At 41.8% G+C, this 24431-nt stretch overlaps 1 protein-coding gene across 4 annotated transcripts in view; it reads right to left on the reverse strand.

Annotated features, from left to right (window-relative positions):
- LOC114642890 (class I histocompatibility antigen, F10 alpha chain-like) overlaps positions 1–23834 on the reverse strand; it is a 48895-nt gene extending 25061 nt beyond the window's left edge. For all 4 annotated transcript variants that reach the window (XR_007936124.1, XM_051933026.1, XM_051933022.1 and 1 more), the window contains exons 1-2: positions 23660–23834; positions 22310–22570 (exon numbers count right to left, since the gene is read on the reverse strand). Coding sequence is in view for 3 of the 4 variants with exons in the window: in XM_051933026.1 (XP_051788986.1) it covers positions 22310–22570; positions 23660–23819 (421 nt within the window). In the remaining variant the exon portion in view is untranslated. The remainder of the gene's footprint in view (positions 1–22309; positions 22571–23659) is intronic.
- Positions 23835–24431: the final 597 nt, after the last annotated feature.

Raw genomic sequence — 24431 nt, forward strand, 5'->3', positions numbered from 1 at the left:
TTTATATCATTTTGTACAAATGACATAAACAAGTAAGTTGTGTTCTCCTTCCTACCTGTAGACCAAATACCTGCCATTGCTGGGAGGAGCAGACGTCAACTCCACCACTAGAAGGATTCTGATGTTCCTGCGAACCAAGAGGGTTGCACAGCAGGATTTGTTGTAAGGGATGTGAACAGAAGAAATCCTTTATGGACACTCGGGTTGTGCAAATCAGTGAAAGGCGAGTAACACGGACAACTCCAGCGCAGTTTTACAAAAACACTCGTCTCTTCAGTGAACACCACATGTAAACGACAATGCCACAGAACGGACTTTATCAGAAATCAGGCCAATTTAAACCTACTGTAGGTCTAACAAGCTATTACACAAAAGATGTTCAAAGGGGCGTAGATGAGCATTTAAAATTCTATCACATGGTCTGACTTTCCTTTTTGCTTGCGGATACAATACAGAAACACACCAAAGCAGCATCCGCTCAGGTTGAGGCAGCCATTAAACTTTGGATAGAAAATGTAAAGGACATGAATGGAGGAAGAAAGAACGACTACCTTTGAAACAACAGATGGCTACAGTTTAAACTTGATCATATTTTCACTGTAGATATTTTGCTTACAGAATGTATGTTTGTAATATTTTAAATATTGCTAAGATCATAGAGTTTATTCTGATCACATACATGTATACAGTATATGATATTTTCTTTTTTAGTACTGTAATATTCCTGGGATTTTTCAGGTAAGGAAGGCGTAAGTTTGACGCTATAACCACAAATCATGGCAGGGTGGTGATGTGCCACATGTTGATTAACACGTCTGAGTACGAATTTCACTGTAAATGTGACAGCATTTAACAAATAAAGATGTTGTGACGAGTGAATCTGGAGAACTGGAGTAACTCTGTTCATCTCACTCTTTTGATTAAAAACGACTTCATAACCAGATTTGTTTCTCACTCACAGTGTAAGGGTTGCTGGCCTGCATTATTAATGACTCAGCTGTGACAAGGGAGTGAAATTAGACCCTCATATGGTGACAGCACAGGAAGCTCAATGTCAGAATTGGGGGGGTAAGCAAAAGCAGGGGGCTCATTGGGATTCTACACAACTCCACAATCCTGATAATGTGGTGGGCACAGCTTCCCCTGACCTTAGTGACTGCAGAGCAAAGGAAAAAGGAGCGTTAATGAGATCGAATGCTGCCAACGGGTGAAAACCCCCTTTACTGTGAAAAGCGTTAAACCCCTCCAGACATGATTACCTCTAAAGAAGGCTGGGATTGTCTAGAGATCTGGAACTGAAGAAAGTGTGTCACATAAGGCTGACATCACATTACGTGGCTTTTAGTTGTGTGGTGTGTCAGATTTGCTAACTGCAGTCACTCATTTATTTCACTGCCATACCAATGTCTGTTTTCAAGTTTTCGTGACTGAAAATCAAGTCTGACGTCACGTTTACCGACTGTGTGCCGACCGTCCAGCACAGGTGGGCTCACCCTTTGTTATGACAGCCAGTAAAGTGCTGCCTGACAGAACCAGTGCTGCTTGAAGGGTTAAACTGGTATGGCGAGTTCAGCTGCAATCTCTGACTTTTTTTTGTCTTTTTGTGTTCTGTTGTGGGACGTAAAACAGGAGACATCAGACAGAAAAGCTTCTCTTCTGTCTGTGCGGTCCAAAATGACTGCGTTCCTCATTCCTTGTTGCTGCATTAAATGAATTTTACTTCCAGATTTGCATTTTTTGCTTGTCAGTTCTCATGTACACAGAGCCCACACGACAACGAACAACAAAATCAAACCTGCGTGATTGTGTCGGACCGAGTCGTGTGTAGTTGGACTGAGTCACTGAATATGTCACCAACTCACTAAGATTATGTAAATGAAGGCTGTGGCTGAAAATTGCTGGAAAGTCATCTAATGTGGCTTGGCCTTAAGAGAAACAACTCACAATAAACAGAATCAGGGGGCTCTTTGAAAACATGTGGCCAAGTGTCAAGACCTGAAAAACCAATACTCTGAACTCAAGGCCATCCCTAAGTCACAACGAGTGTATGAGCAGGATGAAGTTAAAGTGACTGAGATGTGGGCTTTTAGTTTTTGTTTGCAAGTTCTGCTAATTATCTGTGAAAGTCCTAAGCAATGATAGATGACGCCATCTTTAATGACTTCAAGGAATGAGCTAACCCTCCGGTTTACTACTCTGTCTCTGACTTCACTGACCGGCACACTCCCTGTACTGCTCTCTTTAGCTCTTTATCCTTCATGTCCTCCACCAGCAGCACTTTCTAAATTTCCTACAAAGTCGCCATTAGGCTTCAATTATGTGAAATATCCAGTGATCTCACTAAATAGGGCGCACTTATGGTCAGCGTACTTTGCCTTATGGCCTGTAATCTAAACGCCATCCTGCACATCATGATTAGGAGCGGAGGTTAGTGGAGCTCAGCACAGTTCAGACTCTCACACACACGCTGCTTCACAGCTGAGGTTATGTTTACGCTTTACCTTCTCAGCATCTTAACATCATAAAGAACTGCCAGGTAGAGTCATTACTGTGTTCATAATCTAACCTCAGACATTTCTAAAGGCCGAGTTAACTTGTAACCACAACTGGAGTCACACGTCAGCTTATTTTCACCTTTTCTTCCAGGCATTAGACCCGGAGTGCTGACTGGTGGTCTCTAACTTGACAGTACTAACCTACTGCAGTGTCCTTAGCAAATCTTTATTTTTTATTCCCTTCCCTCAGGGCACAGAAGTGAAGACATTTATAGTAGGGAACAACCCTTCATTTCAGGATTGAGAGTTCATCCTCCTGCTTTGAATTACTGCTCTGTGTCACGTCATACTGACTCTCGTCTCATTTGATTCAGCGTTTACAACCCAAATTGGCGACACGTGTCCCTTGTTGTCACTCTGACAGCTTTTCTCAACTCTCAAGTCCTTTTCTTTAAATGACATTTGCCTTTATTTGCTGCTTTTTAAATTCAAATTTATTTCCTCCAAGCCTGTTTGTTTAAGGGTTTTTTTTTTGACTTGGGGGATTTCTTCATTATCAAGGTGACCCATTTGTTTCTACAACTCAGCTTTTTTATGACAACAGAAATGTTTAAAATGTTAACTTGTCAATGCAGCACACGTTCATATCCAATGTTGAGAGTCAAACTTCATCTGCATGTTCTCCTTGTCCTTGTGTCGCATCACCCCATGTATTGCAGTTTCTGTCCCAAATGTGTGACTGTCACATTAGTCAGTGACTGTAATCTGCTCTGTGTCACTGAGTGTGAGTGTGTGCGTCAGAGTGAACTGCAATGAATTTGCTCCCCGTTACCCTGTAATGCATTAAGTGAATCCAGAAAATAAATAAAAATACAAGTCAAGTCTAAGCAGATAAACTGACCTGTGCAGACCTGTGATATGCTGAGGAGAGAGTGCGGCCATTTAAGAACAACCAATGTGAGGGCCTAAAAGTGAGTGTGCTGGGGCTTCTAGGGAGTCAGAGTGACGCTGGGCCTTACAGCTTTGACGTCACTTTCTTTGTTTATTTCTAATGCTCAACATCATTGTCGTTCACTTTGAAGGCTAACAGATAACAAAGAGAGTCTGGGAGGGAGATGAGGACAGGGGTCTGCTGGAGGAAGAAAGAGACGGCCTAGTGCCCATGTAATCCTTTCAGAGCCAGTATGTCTCATCATTGGTGACGCAAACCGAGCCGCGTGACTCAGGAAGTCTTGTGCTCAATAAGAAACCATTCTACAGTTTCTGGAAGTTTATAGTGGAGTGAAAAATGGACATGGACAAGGATTCACAGATGGGAGGTTAAGAGTGCAGAAAGAAGCCTGGAAAAGGTAGACGGTCACATACAAGCCACCCCATCAGATTTCTGGTAAGCCACAAATGTTTATACGCCAGGACCACAACCTGTTGTTTTCAGACACACTCCTCTGGTGTCCTCTCCTCCATTAGTCAGTTTATTACAGACACTATGGTTGCTGGAGGAACAGCTTATGGCCACTGGAAATAACAAAAGATTACATTATTTGTGTAAAACTGCACATGGGGGGGGGCACAACACTAACTTACTGACATATTTTAATAAGATTTAAAAAATAAAAAGACATTCTAAGAAGATTAAGAAGATAAATGAAGCGAGAAGCTCATTGTGTGACAAGCATTAGCCTCAGATTAAAAAAAATTATTTGTTCTGAAAGCCTAGAGACACAGCAGCCTTTCAGGACTCAGGACAGACATGTGGCCGTCACTAAAGGTGAACACTGGGGGACAGTCGCTAACAGTCAATGTAAACTCGATCAGTCGCTGTCTGCCCCCTAATGCTAAGTACACTTGGGGGGCTCCACAGAACTGACTGGCCAATCTGTGACAGCATCAAAGATGCAGACAATACAATTAAAAGTGAGCAGCTTGGTAAAAATTGGAGTGTGTGTGTGTGTGAAAGTGTAATGTATGGAAAATGTGCCACCACCACCACATATATCCAGGAAACAGTCTCATCATCAAGCAGACCACTGATAGAGGGGCCAATAAGAAGGCTGACGTGACTTGTACAAAAGTAAATGACAGGAAACAGTCCACCACCTAAGAGTGGAGCAGACCTCTGGTACTTAAAAAGGATCCATCAGAACACACACCTTGTCATAACTTATCACATATGAGCTACAGCGGCCCAACACAGTTTTGTTCTGTCAGTGAAAACAAAATAAGACAAACCACTGTGACCTACTCGATGAAAATGCTACAGAAATGGAAAAATGCTTTAATAAATGGCAGCTCCTATCCATTTAACCTGATGGCAGGACTAAGATGTGACCAAATCTCCAAGCAGCACGTAAGCACTGGCCTTTTACGGCACACGTCCAGTCACTTGATATGAGGACTGCAGTGGCTGAATGGCTGCATTTCTGAACATCGATTCCTGTGTGTGCCTCCCTCCACATCAGAAATGTCGTCATCTGTGACTGGGGTTTAGGACAGGTAGAAGATCAATGGTACTTTACGACGTTTACAGGACAAACTGGAGCTGGCATGGGTCTCTGTCCCTGTGCCACAATTTCTTGAGTTGACGCTACCGTGAATTCAGAGGATTCTCAGGGCTAATGGGGGAGAAACCTGCCAAAATGGAAGGTGTGAGGAATAAAGTCACCGTCAAGTATATAAATAAAAGTTTGGATCTGTGTAAAGAGTGCATAAAATAAAAAGAAACCGTGTTCATGTCTTTCTTTTCTTTACCCAGGCTGTGTATGGCACTGCATTAATAAATCATTAATCTGGCCATCACGTCAACTGCCTCATTCAAATATGTGACACTACAATTTAAAACTACTGCCGCTCACAGCTCATGGGTCACATCACTGCACTCTCTAAGCATCAATGAGTGTTGTGTATTTATTTCTAATTCTATTCCATAATGGAGTCACAATGCCAACTACTAAGTCCTGTTTGCCTTGAATGAGAAGTGGCCTTTTACTGCTTTAGTGAGTTTAAAGACGGAGGATTTTTAAACAACAGGCACCATTCCTGGGATCCTGCCACTGAAACTCAAGCCCATGACAGGCGTACCTAATAAAAATATTGCACAATTTTATGTTAAAGAAATAGTAATATAAATGTCATCGACATACTTCATAAAAGTCTCTGTGAAAATCAAACCACATTTATTTGTATTTACTTGTAATCCAGACAGGGGGTTCTCAACCAGTTTTTTTTTGGCGTACCACCTAAAGGGATTTAAATGTTTCAAATGACCACCACATTTCTTTTTTGACTTTTTTGAATTTGTAAAACTAAATTGAACATTTCCTTATCTAGCCTTATATCATATTTGAGGTTTTTAACAAGGTATTATAGATGATCTTTCCACGTGTGCTTTTAAATTTTACTTATGAATACATTAGTAAACTGTTGTACTGTGTCAGCCATTATGGATGCAGTGAGAAGTCAAGCAAAATGACATTTTAATTGGCTGACTGAACAGATTCCAATATCCAGGCTTTCAAGGCAACTCAGGCCCCTTCTGCAGGCGAGATCTTCTGAGACTGCATCAGAGTGTGAGGGAGACATCAGGAGGAGAGGAGAGGAGAGGTGCTGGAGAGATGGGGTTAATCAGGCCATCATGTCAAGTCTCTCATTCAAATACGGGACACTGAAGTTAAAACCATGGCAACTGACAGCTGACTGGTCACATGACTGAGCTCTCAAGGCAGGTATTTCTGAACCAATTCTATAAACAGATAAACGTGCTGTTTGATTAAAGCTTCTGGCCTCGAAATCACAGAAGGATTTTTATGCTTTCTGAGGTGTAACGACAACTGCAACAACTTCTCTCTGCCCTTCTCTCTGACTTTACTCCCTGCCAGGCCTGACATATTTTGTTGTGTAAGTTCACTCACGCATCACCACAGAACTTCTCACATACCACAGGTTGAGAAGCAAAGATCCAGACTGCTGCACAGCGGTTAGTTTTGCCGTTCTATGTTACAGGTAACAACGTTTGAATTCTGGGCCAAATCCCTTTGTGAAGTTTACGGCGCTCACTCATCTTGTGTCTGCAAAAAGATTTCTCCTCCAGGCACTCCAGTGTCCTTTACACCCCCAAGACGTGCCCATGAAGTCAACTGATGGTCAGGGGGTCTGTCTGATTTCCATGACCATATTCAGGATTTAGAAGGTCTGGATGATGAGTGAGGTGGCGAGTTGTAATATTTTGTAACCGATTTGTTTTCATGTTCATATGTTGAGGGCTCTTTCCATTTTCTCGACAGTCACACTATGCACATGAGACGCCATCTTCACAGTTTTTGTTGAACCAGCAAGAAAACGTTCACAAATGTCTTTTTTTTCTTCTTATGATTGGAGTGAACCGTGGACCAGTTCTTGCCATATTTACAATCCGCCGATATAAAAGACGAGACTCTTTTTGTTATGTCCACTTTCTGTTTTAAAGTGATCATCTTATTGGCCTTGTTTTAGCTGCACGCTCCCTGGTACAGGAACTGGGCACACGTTGAGATGCTCCCACATTTAAAAACGCACACAGCCATACTGCATATGGAAGGCAGAGAATGGTTGGGAATGATGGCTGATGTTGCTATTTATTTAATTTGGGCAAAATCGAGCAACGGATTATTGTTTTTTCAGAAAATAACAAAAAACAATATCGCTTGTGTTAAATTTCATACAGAAGGCACAGTAACAGCTTGTTCAAATAGTTGAACACATTTTGAAAAATATGACGACATTCTGTAAACAGAAATACAAACTGAGATTAACGGCCAACAACATCAGGACACGGCGTTAACAACACCCCACATATAAGAAGGTGCCCCCCCCCCCTCGCTCTCGCTCTGTCTCTCACAGTCGTATCCATCTGCAGACCCTTGAAGGCCACAGGGGCTGCCAGGTTTCATTCCAACCAAACCCCCAGTCAGATGTTCCTCCCTGTATTGAGGTGGTCTACGTGTTCACCTGCTTCAGTGTGCCCTCTGCAGACCCCCAATAAGCCCCAAGTGTGAAGTGTATCTGACACATCTGATGATGACTGCGGTGCACTGAAATGTGTCCTAGCAGGTCATTTGATGTCCTTTATCTCATGTGGGACAAGGTATCTCAGTACTCCATGTCTACTCGCTAACACGGCCACCTTTTGAGAGCTCTTGACAGGCTGGCTAATTACGTGCTACTGCTTTCCTAAGTAAAATTCTTCAACACACTCGGTCTTTACTGCATTTTACGGAGTTTGAAGTTCAGAAGTAGAAAACAAGAAGAAGAAGAATGAGGTAAGGAGCCCTCTTTGTGACAACATTTAAGGTTAGATTAAGTTTTGTTTTCGTTCAGACACAGCAGCCCCCCAGGACTCCAGACAGATCCCTGGCTATCATCATTGTGGCTGATTTACTACTTAATGCTCATCATCTTCATACAATGTAAAGAACAGCATGCAGTGATAATTATGTCAGTCGCCATCGACCTTCTAGTCCTGACTACACTGGCTGGGCCACACAACTGACTGCCTAATCTGTGACCGAGTCAAAGGTGCAAGCAGTAAAAATAAAAGAGAGCCACTGGGTGAGAATCGAGAGGGAGAAAGAGACTAAAGTGGAACCACAAAAGGGGAGTTGGTCTGCCACCCAAAAATATGTAGCCGCTGGTGGTCTTGTCATCAAAAAAACAGCCTAATAACGTAATGGGCCAACGAGGAGGCAGACATGACTTGCACAAAGTAAATGACTAGCGACAGTCCATCACCTAAGAGCTCAGTAAAGATCAGAGATCATAACGTGTCGTACCTCGTCACAGATGGGCTACAGCTACTGGACAGACTGGACATCCCGTCAGAGGAAGACAGCAAAGAGCCACCGCAGTATGCGACTCAATACAAGTGTCATAGTCAGGACAGAAAAAAGGGCAATGGCTTAATAAACAGCAGCTTACATTCATCCAAGATGACGGGAGGACTACGAGGGGACAAACCCCCCTGTGAGACCACAAGGCCATCCAGCAGCGTGTCAGCATTGCACTCTGGTGGTGACAGTGACACTTGTGTACAATCTGCTTTCATGGCAGACACTCAGGCAGCTGATATCAGGAATGGAGTGTCTGAGCGGCCAGATATCTGAACGTCACTGCCAGTCCGGTGCCCCCCACTGTGTCATACGTGTCCTCATCTGTGGATGGAACTTAACAGCAGCAGAATAAAACTCCAGGCTACTGTTCAACAATTATGGGACACACCAAGTCCACAACTGTCGACATCCCAGTGCCACACTTTTATAGTCAATGCTACAATTAAATTCAAGTTGTTCTCGGGGTTCATGGAGGACAAACCTGCTAAAAGGTGGGTGTGAGGAATAAAGTGACCTCTGGGTACAGAAAGAAAAACAGGAATATTGTAAAATGACTGAAGTACGCCAATCTAAACTGCCTCCCTTAATACTTTTCACTTTCACTTTCATATTTGGTTGCACTGATAAGCCGACGTCAATCCTTCACTTTATTTTACAGAGCATTGCAGCAACACCAACAGACAGCCAGAAATGAACAGAAAACGGTCAACGTGTCAGGTCAGAGGTCACAGAGTGGGCTTTCAGATCCGTACGTTGTGCACATGCAGCTCACTTCAAGCCTCCAGCTCTATAACTGCGACTGACGGAGCTTTGACTTTATTATCTGATCACAAGGACTGAGGCCGACTCACTGGCTGAATAAAACTGAGGTAGCGCTGGATCTGCAGAGTCAAGTCAGCAGTTTTAATGGCAGTAAGGTGAAGAGCATCAACTGCAACCTCTCACCACAGGGAGCAAAGTGAAAGGCGCTATATGGATACTCGTGAGTGAATTGTGATCGGTGAGAAGGCACTTTAAATTTCGAGAGTCTCGCTACCCACACCACGCTGACTCCTGATCTCCAACTCGCACTTCACTTGAATTTGTTTTTTTGTTTTAAAGTCACACTTCACGATGAAAAGCAGCAGGTAACAAAGTCGTTCAGCGACTGTATAAAGTGATTCGGTTCATCTTTGCATATTTAGAGTTCATGTTAATGTTATTTCCGCCTTTGTCAGCTTCTGCTTTATCTGCACTGGGCACAAGATGGCTGGATGAGCAACAGGAAACAAAGTGGACAACAACTTTGAATGACCAACTCAACATCTAGAAAAGAGTGAATGTGGGCAGAGAGCAAGTGACAGTGACAGCAGGCTCAGTGTGAACGGCCACCAGAGTCAGCACAGAAGGCCATGGCACAATGTGGGCACTGCAGATGGCAGCCTAAGTGCAGTGCAGGGTGACTGCTGGGGGCCACCTACAAGATGGTGATGGTGATGGCGGCAGGGACAGCAGAGGAGCTCCAGGAGGGCCAAATTCAGAAGAAAGCCAGAAAAGTGCCAATGAAGTGTAGAAGGGCACAGCTTGACGTTTTTCTTACTAAATGCTGCACTAGTGGACCACACGGGGACATCTTTTCTGGGGAGTGACAGGGCAACCACCTCCGGGGGCCCATTCTTAGGTTAATTAAAATAATATTTATGACAATATTAAATACAACTTGCAATGATGTAACCTTCAACATAAAACATAACCAAACACACCGAGTGTTACTGTACTCGCACACAGACCCTGCGGCGTTTATTTCTCTCACAATAATTTCTCCACATTGTTTATTAGAGCACACCATTTATTTGGATGCCCATTTATTTCCCTTTCTCATCTTTTGCTTAAAAAAAAAAAAACTTGTAAAAAGTATCAATTTGTGTGACATTAATGTTTAAAGTGATTCATAATACATTGCTTAACAGGTTATAAAATCAATAAAATAAATATTGAGAAAATAACAGCTACTGACATATGCACTTTACATTGTTTTGGGCACACATGTGTATGGTGCCCACCTGGAACTTCTACTCATCACGTGTGAATCCTTTGTTTTCACACAACACCCTAAATAAATGTAAATATTTAATACCAGTGACCCCAAATCCAAGCGGCTTCTTGTTTTAAGGTAAGTCTTTTTCTGGATAAAAAAATAATTAACTTTGTTTGTTATCCATCTTAAACTTAAATTGTTAAAATCTGGAACATTTGATATTTAGGAGGGCTGCTACAAGACAAAGTTATTTACTGGCTCAAAAATTCTCTGTATTTGAGTGCTGTGTATATTTCTGACGAGGCATTTATTTTTGTGAATATGGATTTTATAATTTTAGAAAGTTGCGTTGACAACACAGTTTATCTAATTCAAAATTAATAATAAAATTCTCTCCAAACATCCGTGTCTCAGCAGAGGCCATGTGGACTTTCAATAATATCGACTGACGAGAATGTCGTTGTAACCCTTGACGGTGGTCATTTCATGTTGAAGTTTGCCACACGACATTAAGATTAGACTGCAGGCCACACAGTCGGTGAGCTGAAAGCTTTTAGTTTATTGTGATAAATGAGTGACGTCAAAGCACATTCAGGCTGAATATTCTACTGGCCTGTCGACTTGTCTTTACGTTTACAACATGGTGACGGGTTTCATAGCGACACTTAATGATGGTCTTTTTATGTAAGGCTGGGAATAAAGAATGAATTTCCTATATCCTTTAAAGATTTAAGAAGAAAGGTGTCATTTTTAATAATTACTATACTAAGCACTATTCCAAAAATTAAGGTTTATTTTCATTTGGAATTCAATCACATTTTGGGGGTCACAGTTCAACTGCAGTCCCTTCTGAGGCGTTTCCACGTAAGGCAAAACTCATAATTCATTTTAAACATTTTCCAGCTAAACAAGATATTTCAGAAGACTTGATGATCTTGTATAACAGAAGTTCTGCTTGACGCTGCTCTTGTCCCGGCGATCATTTAACTGTAGAGATGAAGATGACGTGCTGACCTCCCGCTGCCTGCACCCCCGATACTTCAGTGAGTTTCCGCTGCTGCTTTTAGTGCAGACAAGATGGGCGCTGCTGCCCTCCTGTGGACACCTCGTTGTTACTACATCTGCTAAAACGTTTAATGTGAGTGAAAGAGTAATTTCAGTTTGTCTCTCACACATTTTATATTTTAGCAAACTGTAATCCTTTATTTATATAATTGTGTCATAAACAACAATCATAAGTATTTTAAGGATTTCAAAGTGGCACACAAGTAGTTTAAACAACTTTCAAAAATGGAAAGTGGCTGTAAGTGCGAAGGGTAAAGACGGCCACTCATGTGCACTTGCTCACTGCTTGATGTTCCACACACCAGACATGTGGAGCCTTTCCAAGAAGGTTAGGGGGGTGTTGTGCCCTGGAAGTGACACAGCAGGTGACCAGTCAGTGCCAGCTCAGGATGTAACGAGTCTCAATGTGCAGTTGTCAGCTGTCGTGATTGGCTGTTTGTGATCAGATGGACCCACAGACACAGACGTGAGCCTAAAGGTGGGCACACTCACTGGCTGGTGTGTCACAGCGCCTGCTTACCAGGACCCCAGCATACATGCCTCCGTGGGCCCACTTGGGGCTTCCTTTGCATGGAGTAGGCCAGGGTCGCCTACCAAAAAAACACTTGAGCAGGCCCACCTTAAGCTTTCTGTAGGTGGGCCCACTTCACAAAGCACATATTGGCCCCTTAGAGAGAACTACGTCACCTAAACACGATGAGTCTATGGCACACTATGACCACAGGGGACCAAGACATTCAGCCCAAAGACAGTCATTTCATATTTTAGGAGCCTAAAGAGAATTCACACATTGCTACGCTCGGTCCTAACAGAACTTTACTGTCCTGAATGTTATTTCTATTAGATGAAGAGATCTAGTAAGAGAGCAGGAAAATACTTAAGCAACCATAAAAAAATTAAATGGCTTTTAGTCACGGAAAAGGTGGCAAGAAAAATTTTGATTCCTTCTTTTGCATTTCATTTTTTTACATTACTGCAATATTACTTAACATGCCAATCGGTCATCAGCAGAACAAACATTTACTTTCAGCCACACTATTATACAATTAAATGACACAATCGCACATTTGAAATGACAAAGTGTACTACACCTTGAAAGTATTGGCTTTAGCTGGAAACTTTGAATGTGTGGTCTTAAAAAATAAACTTAACGCTTAGTGTAAGTCGTGCTGGAGGTAAAGCCTACAGTTTATACAGGATTAACACTCGGAGTATAAATGTGGATATTCAGCAGCTGGCACTCCTCAGACTGGCCATTTGTTATTCCGTATTTGCCTGCTTTGCTAAATCGTCTGTTGGCATTTGATTGTTTTATAATGTTGTGTTGTGTGGGCTCAGGTGGGACGTTTTGTGGGTCTCACCAACATGGGCCGCTGCTTCAGACGGGACGTCTGCCACTGCAGGAACCAAAGCAGTTCTTCTGACAGTTTGGCGGCGCCATCGCCATCCAGGCAGCGAATGGGACGCCAAGTCAGTCCTCCTGACAGCTTCACGGTCCCTGCACTCTCGAGGTATTCCTTGATGCTTCCACATTCGGGCAATGAACGGGACACTTTACTGTTAGAATGTTTCTCATGACTTGACTTTTTTTTTTTAAAAGGTTAAAAGAGAAAAAGGAAGCGCGCAACAAAAAAACTGGTAAAGTTAAACTGCAGATTGGCGTCTGGCGCAAACTTAACCGACAGCTGCTCAAACGGCAAAGGTAGAAGACACCAGGACGCATGCGCGGGTTCTGTAAGCAAGAACTCCCTCTGAACTCCGCAAAGCGCTCGCTGTTGAGCCTCAAAAGCACAGAACTGTCTACGACACGGACCTTACAAAGTCAACGGCTTATCTGCTGCTCCGGAATCAACAGCCACACTTCTTTTGCACTTCTATAAGTACGATATGATTCAAGTTAGTTCTCATTTCAGAATGATCAGAAATGGTGGACCATTTTATTTGGTGTTTTGTGTGTTGTGCGAACTGTCTCTCGTATATATAGTCATTTTATTTTATTTCTGTTTATTTTGATTACATCAACGTCATTTCACGTAAGTCTGTTGGATCCATTCAGCCGTACTAAACCTGCTGTACGTTAAGAATTAGTGGCTGGTTATCGAGCAAAGGAAACATATAATTAAAAAGCTGGGTGCCGTCAGCACGTTTACACCCAAATGCACTAAAGACACAGACAGAGGTGCAAGTCAAGACACAGTTCTAAGGCTTTAATTTCGCAGCAGAGCTGAATGACAAAGAACGGAAGCTTTGTGTTTATCCTCGGTTTGTTATAAATATGGCTACAGTTTAACTAAAGAGCATTAGAAAGTGAAGAAGGCGAAGTGCGTCCTGCACTAACAGTCTGTCCGATTCAGGGCCTAATTCTGCTTTAATAATCAAGAAAAAGCAACAGCAAAGTCTGATCACTTTATATGAGGCAACTCGAAAGCAGCGGAGCAAAGGCTGTGTGACGGGAATTCTCATTTCACAAACGTAGCCGTAAATTTGAGAAAAATCTAAAAATAGGAATGAAAGATTTTGGAAAATGAATACAGCGGGTACGTGGCATATGAAATCTGAATTCAGTTCCCTTGCAGATTATATTTGCCCGTTGTGTTAATCAGTGGCTTATGTCCACTCCGCGCCTCGTCTCAAAACAGCAAAGGCCACCAAACAGACCAAGTGACATTCTGACAAGGCTGCTTCTTAACAAAACAGCTTTAAAGAGTTTGTGGACATTAAAATATTCCAAATTAGTCTGACATTTACTTATTTATGTGGCAATAACAACGTTTGATTTATTTTAATATTGGTTTTAAGCAGTATTTATTTTTCAGTTAAGGAATAGAAACTCTAAGTGAATACATTTAGTGTGTGCACATGTTAAGGTAAATCTTGGAGTCCATGATGATCACATTATTCTCAATAAACCTGGGAGGTCCCCCTCGCTCCATCACATGAAATTCAATCTCTTAACTGTATGTTTGTAAAATAAAAGTGCGTAAATGCAAGACTTTCAAATTTGTATTCCATATCAAACCACACTGTTGTTCACACATTAACAAATAATCAGTCAGTCATTCTGCAACCCGCTGAATCCTAACAGAGGGTCACGGGGGTCTGCTGGAGCCAATCCCAGCCAGCACAGGGCGCAAGGCAGGAACAAACCCCAGGCAGGGTGCCAGCCCACCGCAGGACACACACACACCAAGCACACACCAGGGACAATTTAGGATCACCAATATACCTAACCTGCATGTCTTTGGACTGTGGGAGGAAACCCACGCAGACACGGGGAGAACATGCAAACTCCACACAGGCAGGACCCGGGAAGCGAACTCAGGTCTCCTAACTGCGAGGCAGCAGAGCTACCACTGCGCCACTGTGCCGCGTTACATTAAAAAATAATGAATTAAAAAACATTGGGCATGCATAAGAAATATTAAATGACACACATACACAAAAACTTTTTAAAGCCTCTACATACGACAGTTTGGACAGTCAAAGAACTTTCACCTTTAGTTTTACCAAATAACAGGTCAGTATGAAACAATTCAAGACCAGAAAAAAATGGTGGGACTTTGGAACATTTCAGTTCCTGGGGGGTGATATGCCAAGACAGAAGGTTGAGAACCCCTGATCTATTCGGTGTCAAGTCTTGTTCAAATTCAGGGATGCACTTGCAAGGAACGGATGCTGCACACGTGGTACAAGTACGTTATCTTCATACGAGTGGCACATCAGAAGCTTTTCGACAATCCACTTCAGCAAATGTGCAGCAACTAAAGCACATTTGTGCGCAGTCAGTAAAAAGTCAATATTGTGCAGTGCATGTGCCTCCCTGGGTCTAAGCCATCAGTGGTGCCCGGGGTTGTGGTGTTTTCAGTGCCAGCAGTGCCAACAGCAGCCTGCCTTAAAGGACCTGATGTGCTGGTGAGAGGATCGAGTAACAGCTGAGCAGCTGGAGGGAGTTCAGAGAGTCTGTGGGTAACATGGAGTTCTTGGTGGCAGAACTTGGGCTGTGAGGATTCACAGAACTTCAGACAAAGTACCTGCTGATCTTATTCAGACAACAACTCCACTGCTTCACACATTAAACAGGAACATGAAGTTGTTAGGGTTTTATCTTGGCCGTCACCCAAGTCTCACTGGTGGGATGTCTGGGCTTAGTGCAAAGGACGTATTGACCAACAGGTCTATTAGGGATAATATTACATATTGACGATGGCAGGATGTTTATTTTTGTATTAACTATTTTCAGCACATTTTGAAGACACCTTGAATGTTTTCACCTCTCACTGTACTGCCTTAGAGTCCCGACTCTTACACCATCACCGTGAAATGCACTCAAGCCCGGACCCTTAATGTTTTACTTACTTAATCATACATCCTGCCTATATAAACCTCATGCACTGTAGGTCTAACAAATTATTTTACAAATGAAGTTCCAAAGGGGCATAGATGAGCATCTGAAATGATATAACATGTTTTGACTTTATATTTTTTCTTTGCAGATGTAATACAAAAACACACCAAAGCAGCACCCTTGCAGGTTGAGGCAGCCATTAAACTTTGGATGCAAAATTCAAAGGACATGGATGGTGAAAGAAAGAAACATCAGAAACATTTGAAAAAAAAAAAAAACTTTTGAAACATTAGATGGATACAGTTTAAACTTGTTAAAAGATATTTTGTTTATTGAATGTATGTTTGTAACATTTTAAATATTGTTAAGATCATAGAGTTTATTTTGATCACATACATGTATATATGACTTTTGTTTTTTAGTACTCTACAGTTCCTAAGATTTTTCAGGTAAGGAAGGCATATGTTTTGAGGTTGTACTGACAAATCATAGCGTTGCAGAGAGTTAATTTGCTACACGTTGATTTGCATGTGTGAATGACAATTTCCCTGTAAATGTGACAGTATTTAACAAATAAATATGTTGTGAAAAGTGAATGTGGAAAACTGGGGTTCTTCTCACTTATTTGATTAAAGATGATTTCATAACCTATTTATTTCTCACTCAAAGACTAAGGGTTGCTGGCCTGCATTATTAACTGCTCAGCTGTGACAACAGAGTGAAATTAGACCTTCATAGTGTGACATAGAACATAATGCTCAGTGTCAGAATCGGGGATTCTACACAATTCCATAATCCTGATAATGTGGTGGGCACAGGTTCGTTCCCTTGACCTTAGTGACTGCATAGCAAAGGAAAAAAGAGCGTTATTGAGATAGAATGCTTCCAGCAGGTGAAAATCTCCTTTATTCTGAAAAATGTTAAACACCTCAAGACATTATCATGTCTAAAGAAGGCTGGGATTGTCTAGAGATCTGTAACTGAAGAAAGTGTGTCACATAAAACTGACATCACATTATGTGACTTTTAGTTGTCCGGTATGTCGGATTTGCTAACTGCAGTCACTAATTTCACTGTCATACCATGTCTGTTTTCATGTTTTCGTGACTGAAAATCAATTCTGACGTCATGTTTACTGACTGTGGGTCGACCGTCCAGCACAGGTGGGCTCACCCCTATTTGTGACAACCAATAAAGGGCTGCCTGACAGAGCCAGTGCTGTTTGAAGGGTTAAACAGGTATGACGAGTTCAGCTGCAATCTCAGTCTATTTTTATTGTTTTTCCATTCTGTTGTGGTATGTAAAACAGTAAATATAGGACAGATAGAAGAGACAGGTTCTCTTCTATCTGTGAGGTCCAAAACAACTGCGCTCTTCATTCCTCGCTGTTGCATTAAATGAATGTACCTTCCAGATTTGCATTAATTTTTTTCAGTTCTCATACACACAGAGCTCACCCAACAACTAACAACAAAATCAAACCTTTTTGATTGTATTGGACTGAGTCAAGTACTAGTTGGAGTAACTGACTCAGTATGATTATGTAATATAAATGAAGGCTACAGCCGAAAATGTCTGGAAAAGTCATCTAATGTGATTTGGCCTTGAGAGAAACAACCCCCAATTAATAGAGAACAATGACTTTTATCACGTGAGAACTTTTGTCTCACACTCAAAGATGATTTCAACTAAGAAGACTGAAGGACGGTGAGAGAAAATAAGACCCTCACATAACTGAGAAAGTGGGGTGGCACATTTATTAAATGAACATCTCAAAATATCAAAGGCATTTTTATATCTACAGTGCAGATGTTTATAACAATAGTTACATTTAAGTCAAGTGACAATTTAAGACAGCAGAGTCAGGGGGCTCTTTGAAAATCTGTGGCCAGGTGTCAAGACCTGAAAAACTAATACTTTGCACTCAGGCCCATCCCTAAGTCATTATGACATAATTGTACACAACGTCAGACATGAAACAGAGCAGCTCACCTTCAGGCACACAAGTGTGTGTTCATATACTGGAGCTCAACAAATGTCTGAATGGATAAAACTGTTGACAGGAGCCAACTGCTGTCCTACTGGGTGACAGAGAACAGATATTTGCAAAATATAAACTAAAAAAAAACTGAAAGCTGAGCCTGTGTGGCCAGATCTTGTTAGTGGAACTGGAGCCATCTGCTATGGTTGATGTAAAAATGGAGCTCCTACAAACTAGCATTGGTACACAATGACAAAGACCTCACATTTTGTAATGAGAGTATTAGTTGTCTGTAGTTAAAGTGACTGAGATGTATGACTTTTTGCAAGTTCTGCAAATTACCCTTATAAGTGCTAAGCAATGATAGTTGACACCATCTTTAATGACTTGAAGTTTGAAATAACTTCATCTGCATGTTCTCCTTGAGGATCACTTCGTATATTGCAGTTTCTTTCCTGAATGTCTGACTGTCACTTTAGTCGGTGATTGTTATCTGCTCCAGTGTCAGTGAGTGTGGATGTGTGCATCAGATCAACTGCGATGAATTTGCTCCCCATTACCCTGTAATGCATTAAGTGGATCCAGAAAATAAATAAAAAGAGTGAAATACAACTCAAGTCTAAGCAGATAAAACTGACCTGTGATAGACTGATATGCTGAGGAGAGACTGCAGCCATTTAAGAACCAATCAATTTCTGGGAGTGAGAGTGCAGGGGCTTTTGGTGAGTCAGAGTGATGCTGGGCCTTACAGGTTTCATTCACATCCGTTGTTTATTCCTAATGCTCACCATCATCGTCTGTCACTTTGAAGACTAACGTATAACAAAGAGAGTCTGTTGAGATGAGAAGAGTGGTCTGCTGGAGGAAGAAAGAGACGGCCTAGTGCCCATGTAATCCTTTCAGAGCCAGCATGTCTCATCATTTGTGATGCAAACCGAGCCACGTGTTTGATAAGTAGCCATTCTCCAGATTCTGGAAGTTTACAGTGGAGTAAAAAATGGACATGGACAAGGATTCACAGATGGGAGGTAAGAGCACAGAAAAAAGCCTGGAAAAGGTAGAAGGTCACATACATCACAGTTATGGTAAGCCACATATGTTTAGACGCCAGAACCCCAACCCACTGTTGTCAGACACACTCCCTGCTGTCCTCTCCTCCATTAGTCAGTTTATTACATACACTGTGGTGGCTGGAGGAACAGCTTATGTCCACTGGAAATAACAAAAGATGACATTATTTGTGTAAAACTGTGCATGGGGGGCACTACTCTAACTTATTCACATATTTTAACAGGTCTCTCTATTATAAAAAAAAAATCTTGGGTGAGAGACCACGGAGACAAGTCATGATCTTCTCGGAAGACACTTTCAACATCCTGCAAGACAAGGCAGTGAGACAAAAGGACAGCTGCTGTACAGGCTTTTAAATGATTGACGCGCAGCGCAACAAGCAGAACACGCAGCTCGGCAGCAGCAGCACAAAGCCAGTAGCTGATCCGTCCGCTTCTCCTTAGCGTGCATTTAGCTACCCCCTTCACAAAGTGAGCAGCAGAGATGCAAAGTGGCTGTAGCATAGCACAGGGAGGGCGGGGGGCTTGGGGGGGGGGGGGGCGACCGAAGCGAACAAGATGTGATCATCTCGGAGAGACACTTTGACGTCACACAAGACTAGACATTACAACCTTAGTAAGCAAGAACCGTGAGACGGTGACTTTTGCACGTCATGCCTTACTTACAAACAATTTAAAACAAGTTCACGGACATCTAACCTAGCAGTTGTTGGAATGATTTTGGCAGACACACTTCATGTGCTCCCAGCTCTTAAAGCGACAAGCAGAACATGCAGCTCGCCAGCAGATGATCCGACTGCATCTCCTTAGCGTGCATTCAGCTCCCGCCCCCCCGCCCCCCCCCCCCTTCACAACGCGAGCGGCAGAGATGCGAAGTGGCAAAAGGACAGCTGTTGTATAGGCTTTTAATCTTTCAACACCATCCAACCTCTGCTCCTTAGGGACAAGCTGACAGAGATGGGAGTAGATTCATACCTGGTGGCATGGATCGTGGACTATCTTAAAGACAGACCTCAGTATGTGCGTCTCGGGAACTGCACGTCTGATATTGTGGTCAGCAGCACAGGAGCGCCACAAGGGACTGTACTTTCTCCGGTCCTGTTCAGCCTATATACATCGGACTTCCAATACAACTCGGAGTCCTGCCACATGCAAAAGTTCGCTGACGACACTGCTATTGTGGGCTGCTTCAGGAATGGGCTGGAGGATGAGTATAGGGACCTAATCAAGGATTTTGTTAAACGGTGCGACTCAAACCACCTACACCTGAACACCAGCAAAACCAAGGAGCTGGTGGTGGATTTTAGGAGGACTAGGCCCCTCATGGACCCCGTGATCATCAAAGGTGACTGTGTGCAGATGGTGCAGACCTATAAATACCTGGGAGTGCAGCTGGATGATAAATTGGACTGGACTGCCAATACTGATGCGCTGTGCAAGAGAGGACAGAGCCGGTTATACTTCCTTAGATGGCTGGGGTCCTTCAACATCTGCAATAAGATGCTGTAGATGTTCTATCAGACAGTTGTGGCGAGTGCCCTCTTCTGGTGGTGTGCTGGGGAGGCAGCATTAAGAAGAGAGACGCCTCACGCCTGGACAAACTGGTGAGGAAGGCAGGCTCTATTGTAGGCACGGAGCTGGACAGTTTGGCATCTGTGGCAGAGCGACGGGCACTGAGCAGGCTCCTATCAATTATGGAGAATCCACTGCATCCACTAAACAGTATCATCTCCAGACAGAGGAGCAGCTTCAGTGACAGACTGCTGTCACTTTCCTGCTCCACTGACAGACTGAGGAGATCGTTCCTCCCCCACACTATGCGACCCTTCAATTCCACCTGGGGGGGGGGGGGGGGGGGACGACATTAACATTATACAAAGTTATTGTCTGTTATACCTGCATTTTTATCACTTTTTAATTTAATATTTTTTTTTTTTTATCAATATGCTGCTGGAGTATGTGAATTTCCCCTTGGGATTAATAAAGCATCTATCTATCTATCTATCTATCTATCTATCTATCTATCTATCTATCTATCTATCTATCTATCTATCTATCTATCTATCTATCTATCTATCTATCTATCTATCTATCTATCTATCTATCTTTTAAATGATCGACATGCAGCCGACAAGCAGCTCACCAGCAGCAACAAGCCAGCAGATGATCCAACTGCTTCTCCTTAGCGTGTGGTCAGCCGCCCCCCCTTCACAATGCGAGCAGCGTTATACATCCCGCGAGAGAGATGTAACCATGCCCAGGGCCAGAAACAAAGGGCAAGTATTGTTTTTACAAATGTTTTAAAGTAAAAGTGAAAATAATGCATATGAAACAATTCCCATGAAAATAACAATCTGTTTAAATTGTATATCCGGTAAACCAAACCCGGGGGTGGGCGAGCAAAGCGAGCAGGGGGCAGAGCTAGGTTTATAAAATAAAAAGACATACTACTAACAGAAGTAAAAACTGCAATTAATATGAAACTCGCATTTTTAAACTCTGAGTGATGAAAAAAATAAATGAAGTGAGAAGCTCATTGCATGACAAGAATTAGCCTTGGATTAAAAAAAAAAGATTTGTATTGAAAGCCTACAAGCACAGTGGCCTTTCAGGACTCAGGACAGACATGTGACCGTCACTGAAGGTGAACAGTGGGTGACAGTCACACATTTTCAGTATAAACTCGATCAGTCACTGTCTGCCTCCTAATGCTACGTACACTGGGGGGGCTCCACAAAACTGACTACCCAATCTGTGACAACATCAAAGGTACAGACATTACAATTAAAAGTGGGAAGCTTGTTAAAAATTGGAGTGTGTGCGTGTGTGTGTGTGTGTGTGTGGGTGGGTGAAAGTGAGAGGGAAAAGGGCAGGGCTGAAGTGAAACTGTAACCCTGCACAAGTGTAATGTTTGGAACATAGCAACCACGGGTAAATTAACAAATAAATAAAGATTAAGTGGCAGTCTTAAATCATGGTTACCTAAAACAGTAACATGCCATTAAAGAAATATCAACATTTAAGTGCTGTTTTATTCATAACAGTACCACAAACAGTGTTACATGTAAAGTGGTATTGACATAAACAAAACTAGAATCTCTTCACATCAGAACTTCACAATTAAACAACACAACGCTATTTATTCTAGGTACATACTAATTTAATACTGAAGTGGTGGCATGAAATCAGTTTAACCAGTAAAATTATTTAAAACTATGTGAGTAGTTTTAAAAAATCATATCCCCAAGTATAACAACAACGCCTTAAAAATAACCCGCAGGGGGTGCAGTGGTAGCGCTGCTGCCTTGCAGTAAAAAGATCACGGGTTTAAGTCCTACCTGTGAGGAAGGCACTCTGAAAAATTAAAGAATTATTACCGATGTTGTTAGTAATGTTTAGTTGGAAAATACAATGTATATTTCATTTCATTTGCAAATAATAAAACCCAGTTATCCATCATTAAATATTCACTAACCTTCAGTTTGGTTGAAGCGTTCTTTTAAAGTTCCTAAGTTGGCTTTGAAATTTTGGGCTGAGCCAATGAGAGCCTGTGTTTGTCCATCCCAGTAACTTGGACCTTCAGACTTTGCCATCCACTCCTGTCGTGGGATCATTCTATTAATGTTGTTGTCGAAGTACACAAATTGCTCGTCGTTAACCAGCCCCACAACTACAAATTCAGGGAACTCGGTCACTCCCGAGCTCCCTGTGTAGAAATACTTCAGTGATTGGGTTTCTGGAAGCAAATTAAACAATATACACATTAAACAAACGGTTCAACTTGGTAGCACGTCTTAATCAGTTTCATTTATCTCATAAACTTGCATGGTTTTCATAATTATCGTAAATCTTATATTTGCAATTAAGTTCGTACAAGTGTGAGGGTGCATTATGCTCTGCCGTTCACTGAAACAACAAACTGATGCAAGATATACCCTTTAAAAATATTGTTATTTATCAGCTACTTGAAAAACAAATGTTTTGTGGACTAGATTTCTCATAAGGTATCTGGAAACCGGAACGTACAGAACGTAAATTTTGAAACTTAACTAATGAAATAATTGTCTCTCATTTGTGTTTAGTATCATTTTAATATTAATCATCTTAAGTACTGTTTATATTGCAATTCAGAGGTATACACACAGTATATTTGAAGATGAGTAGATGGATGGATGTCCATAAACGTACCCGTTACTAAATCGTGTTTCTGACTGCAAGGGTGCCTTTTCTTCTTAGCGGGCTAATACACTTTAGCCCTTTAATATTTTCGATTTCAGATGAAAAATGCAATTACCTTTTAGATATAGTAACAGTTTAGACAACGAAACATAATATTTTCAAACCCAATTAATCTAATTGATTGTCGCCGTTTCTGGAGGAGAGGTGGTTAACCCGGCAACATCAGGCGTAATGAAGAGTACAGTCTTGGATAAGGTACCAGTTCATCGCGGGGCTCAAATACCAAACAACTCTTTACACACACATAAGGTCAATTTAGCATCGCCAAACCTTGCCTGCACTTCAATGAGGATGAGGGACAAAAACGTGGGTAGTTGGAAGAAAACCCACGTAGAAACCCAGAGAACTTGCATATTCTACAAAGACAACTCGACACGCAGGATACCGGATCAGGGTGTCAGCAGCTCAAACCAAAATTATATTTTTAAAAGGATAATCTAAACGCCGGATGGCACGACCGACAGTGACAGTAAATACAATTCTTCAGGAAAAACAAAAAAACTTAAAACTGACACTTTTTTATGAAAGAAAAAATAATTTAAAATCGAGACTTTTGTTATTAACATCAATCGATCGTATAACTTACCAGCCAAAGTCAAGTCGACAAATAATAGAAGTATGAACGATATCATTGTATATACAGTAACTCTTTCCACACTTGAAAAATTTAATAAGCTCTCTTCTTGAATACACCCCGTAGCTCTGAAGGTTGAACAGAAAATGCGTTTACTACCCCACGACATCATATTTACGATTGACTGTGTAATATTAGGATTGGCTGAAGGGTTTCAGTTCCAGCCAATAACAAAATACCGTCAGCAGGCTCCAGGTAGAATAGGACCTTATGAGTTGGAGACATTGAAAATGAAACTCCTCTCACATATTATTGATACAATCATATACCTTAAGTGAAAACAGCCCAAGAACAAACATTAAGCAAAATATGCATATGCTTAAGGCACCAAGGGAAGGGTATATCACAAATCTTTACCCCTAGCTTTTCTTTTCACGTGACATTTTTCATATCGCCAGGTTCCGCTTCCATCGTGTGTAATCACAGCTGCTTGGGTCTGGCTAGCATTTTACTCATCAGCCGATTTGTGTAACACTTTTAAACCCTTTATTAATTATTTTACTAACATTTTTTTCTCCTAAAGGAGATAGGCTTTAGCCTCTTATTTCCCCTTTAGCACTTACTGAGTCCCAATATCTTGTCAGTTAGGCAATGGAGGAGCCACCACTGTTGGGCATTTCTATTTATCTATCTATCTATTTTAACATTTTAAGTAAACGTCATTCCCTATATTTTGACACTCTACCACAGCTACAGAACACTGGTTTGGAATCTTTTTCTGTTT

The sequence above is a fragment of the Erpetoichthys calabaricus genome, chromosome 1 (genome assembly GCF_900747795.2).
Source record: "Erpetoichthys calabaricus chromosome 1, fErpCal1.3, whole genome shotgun sequence".
Lineage (NCBI taxonomy): Eukaryota > Metazoa > Chordata > Cladistia > Polypteriformes > Polypteridae > Erpetoichthys > Erpetoichthys calabaricus.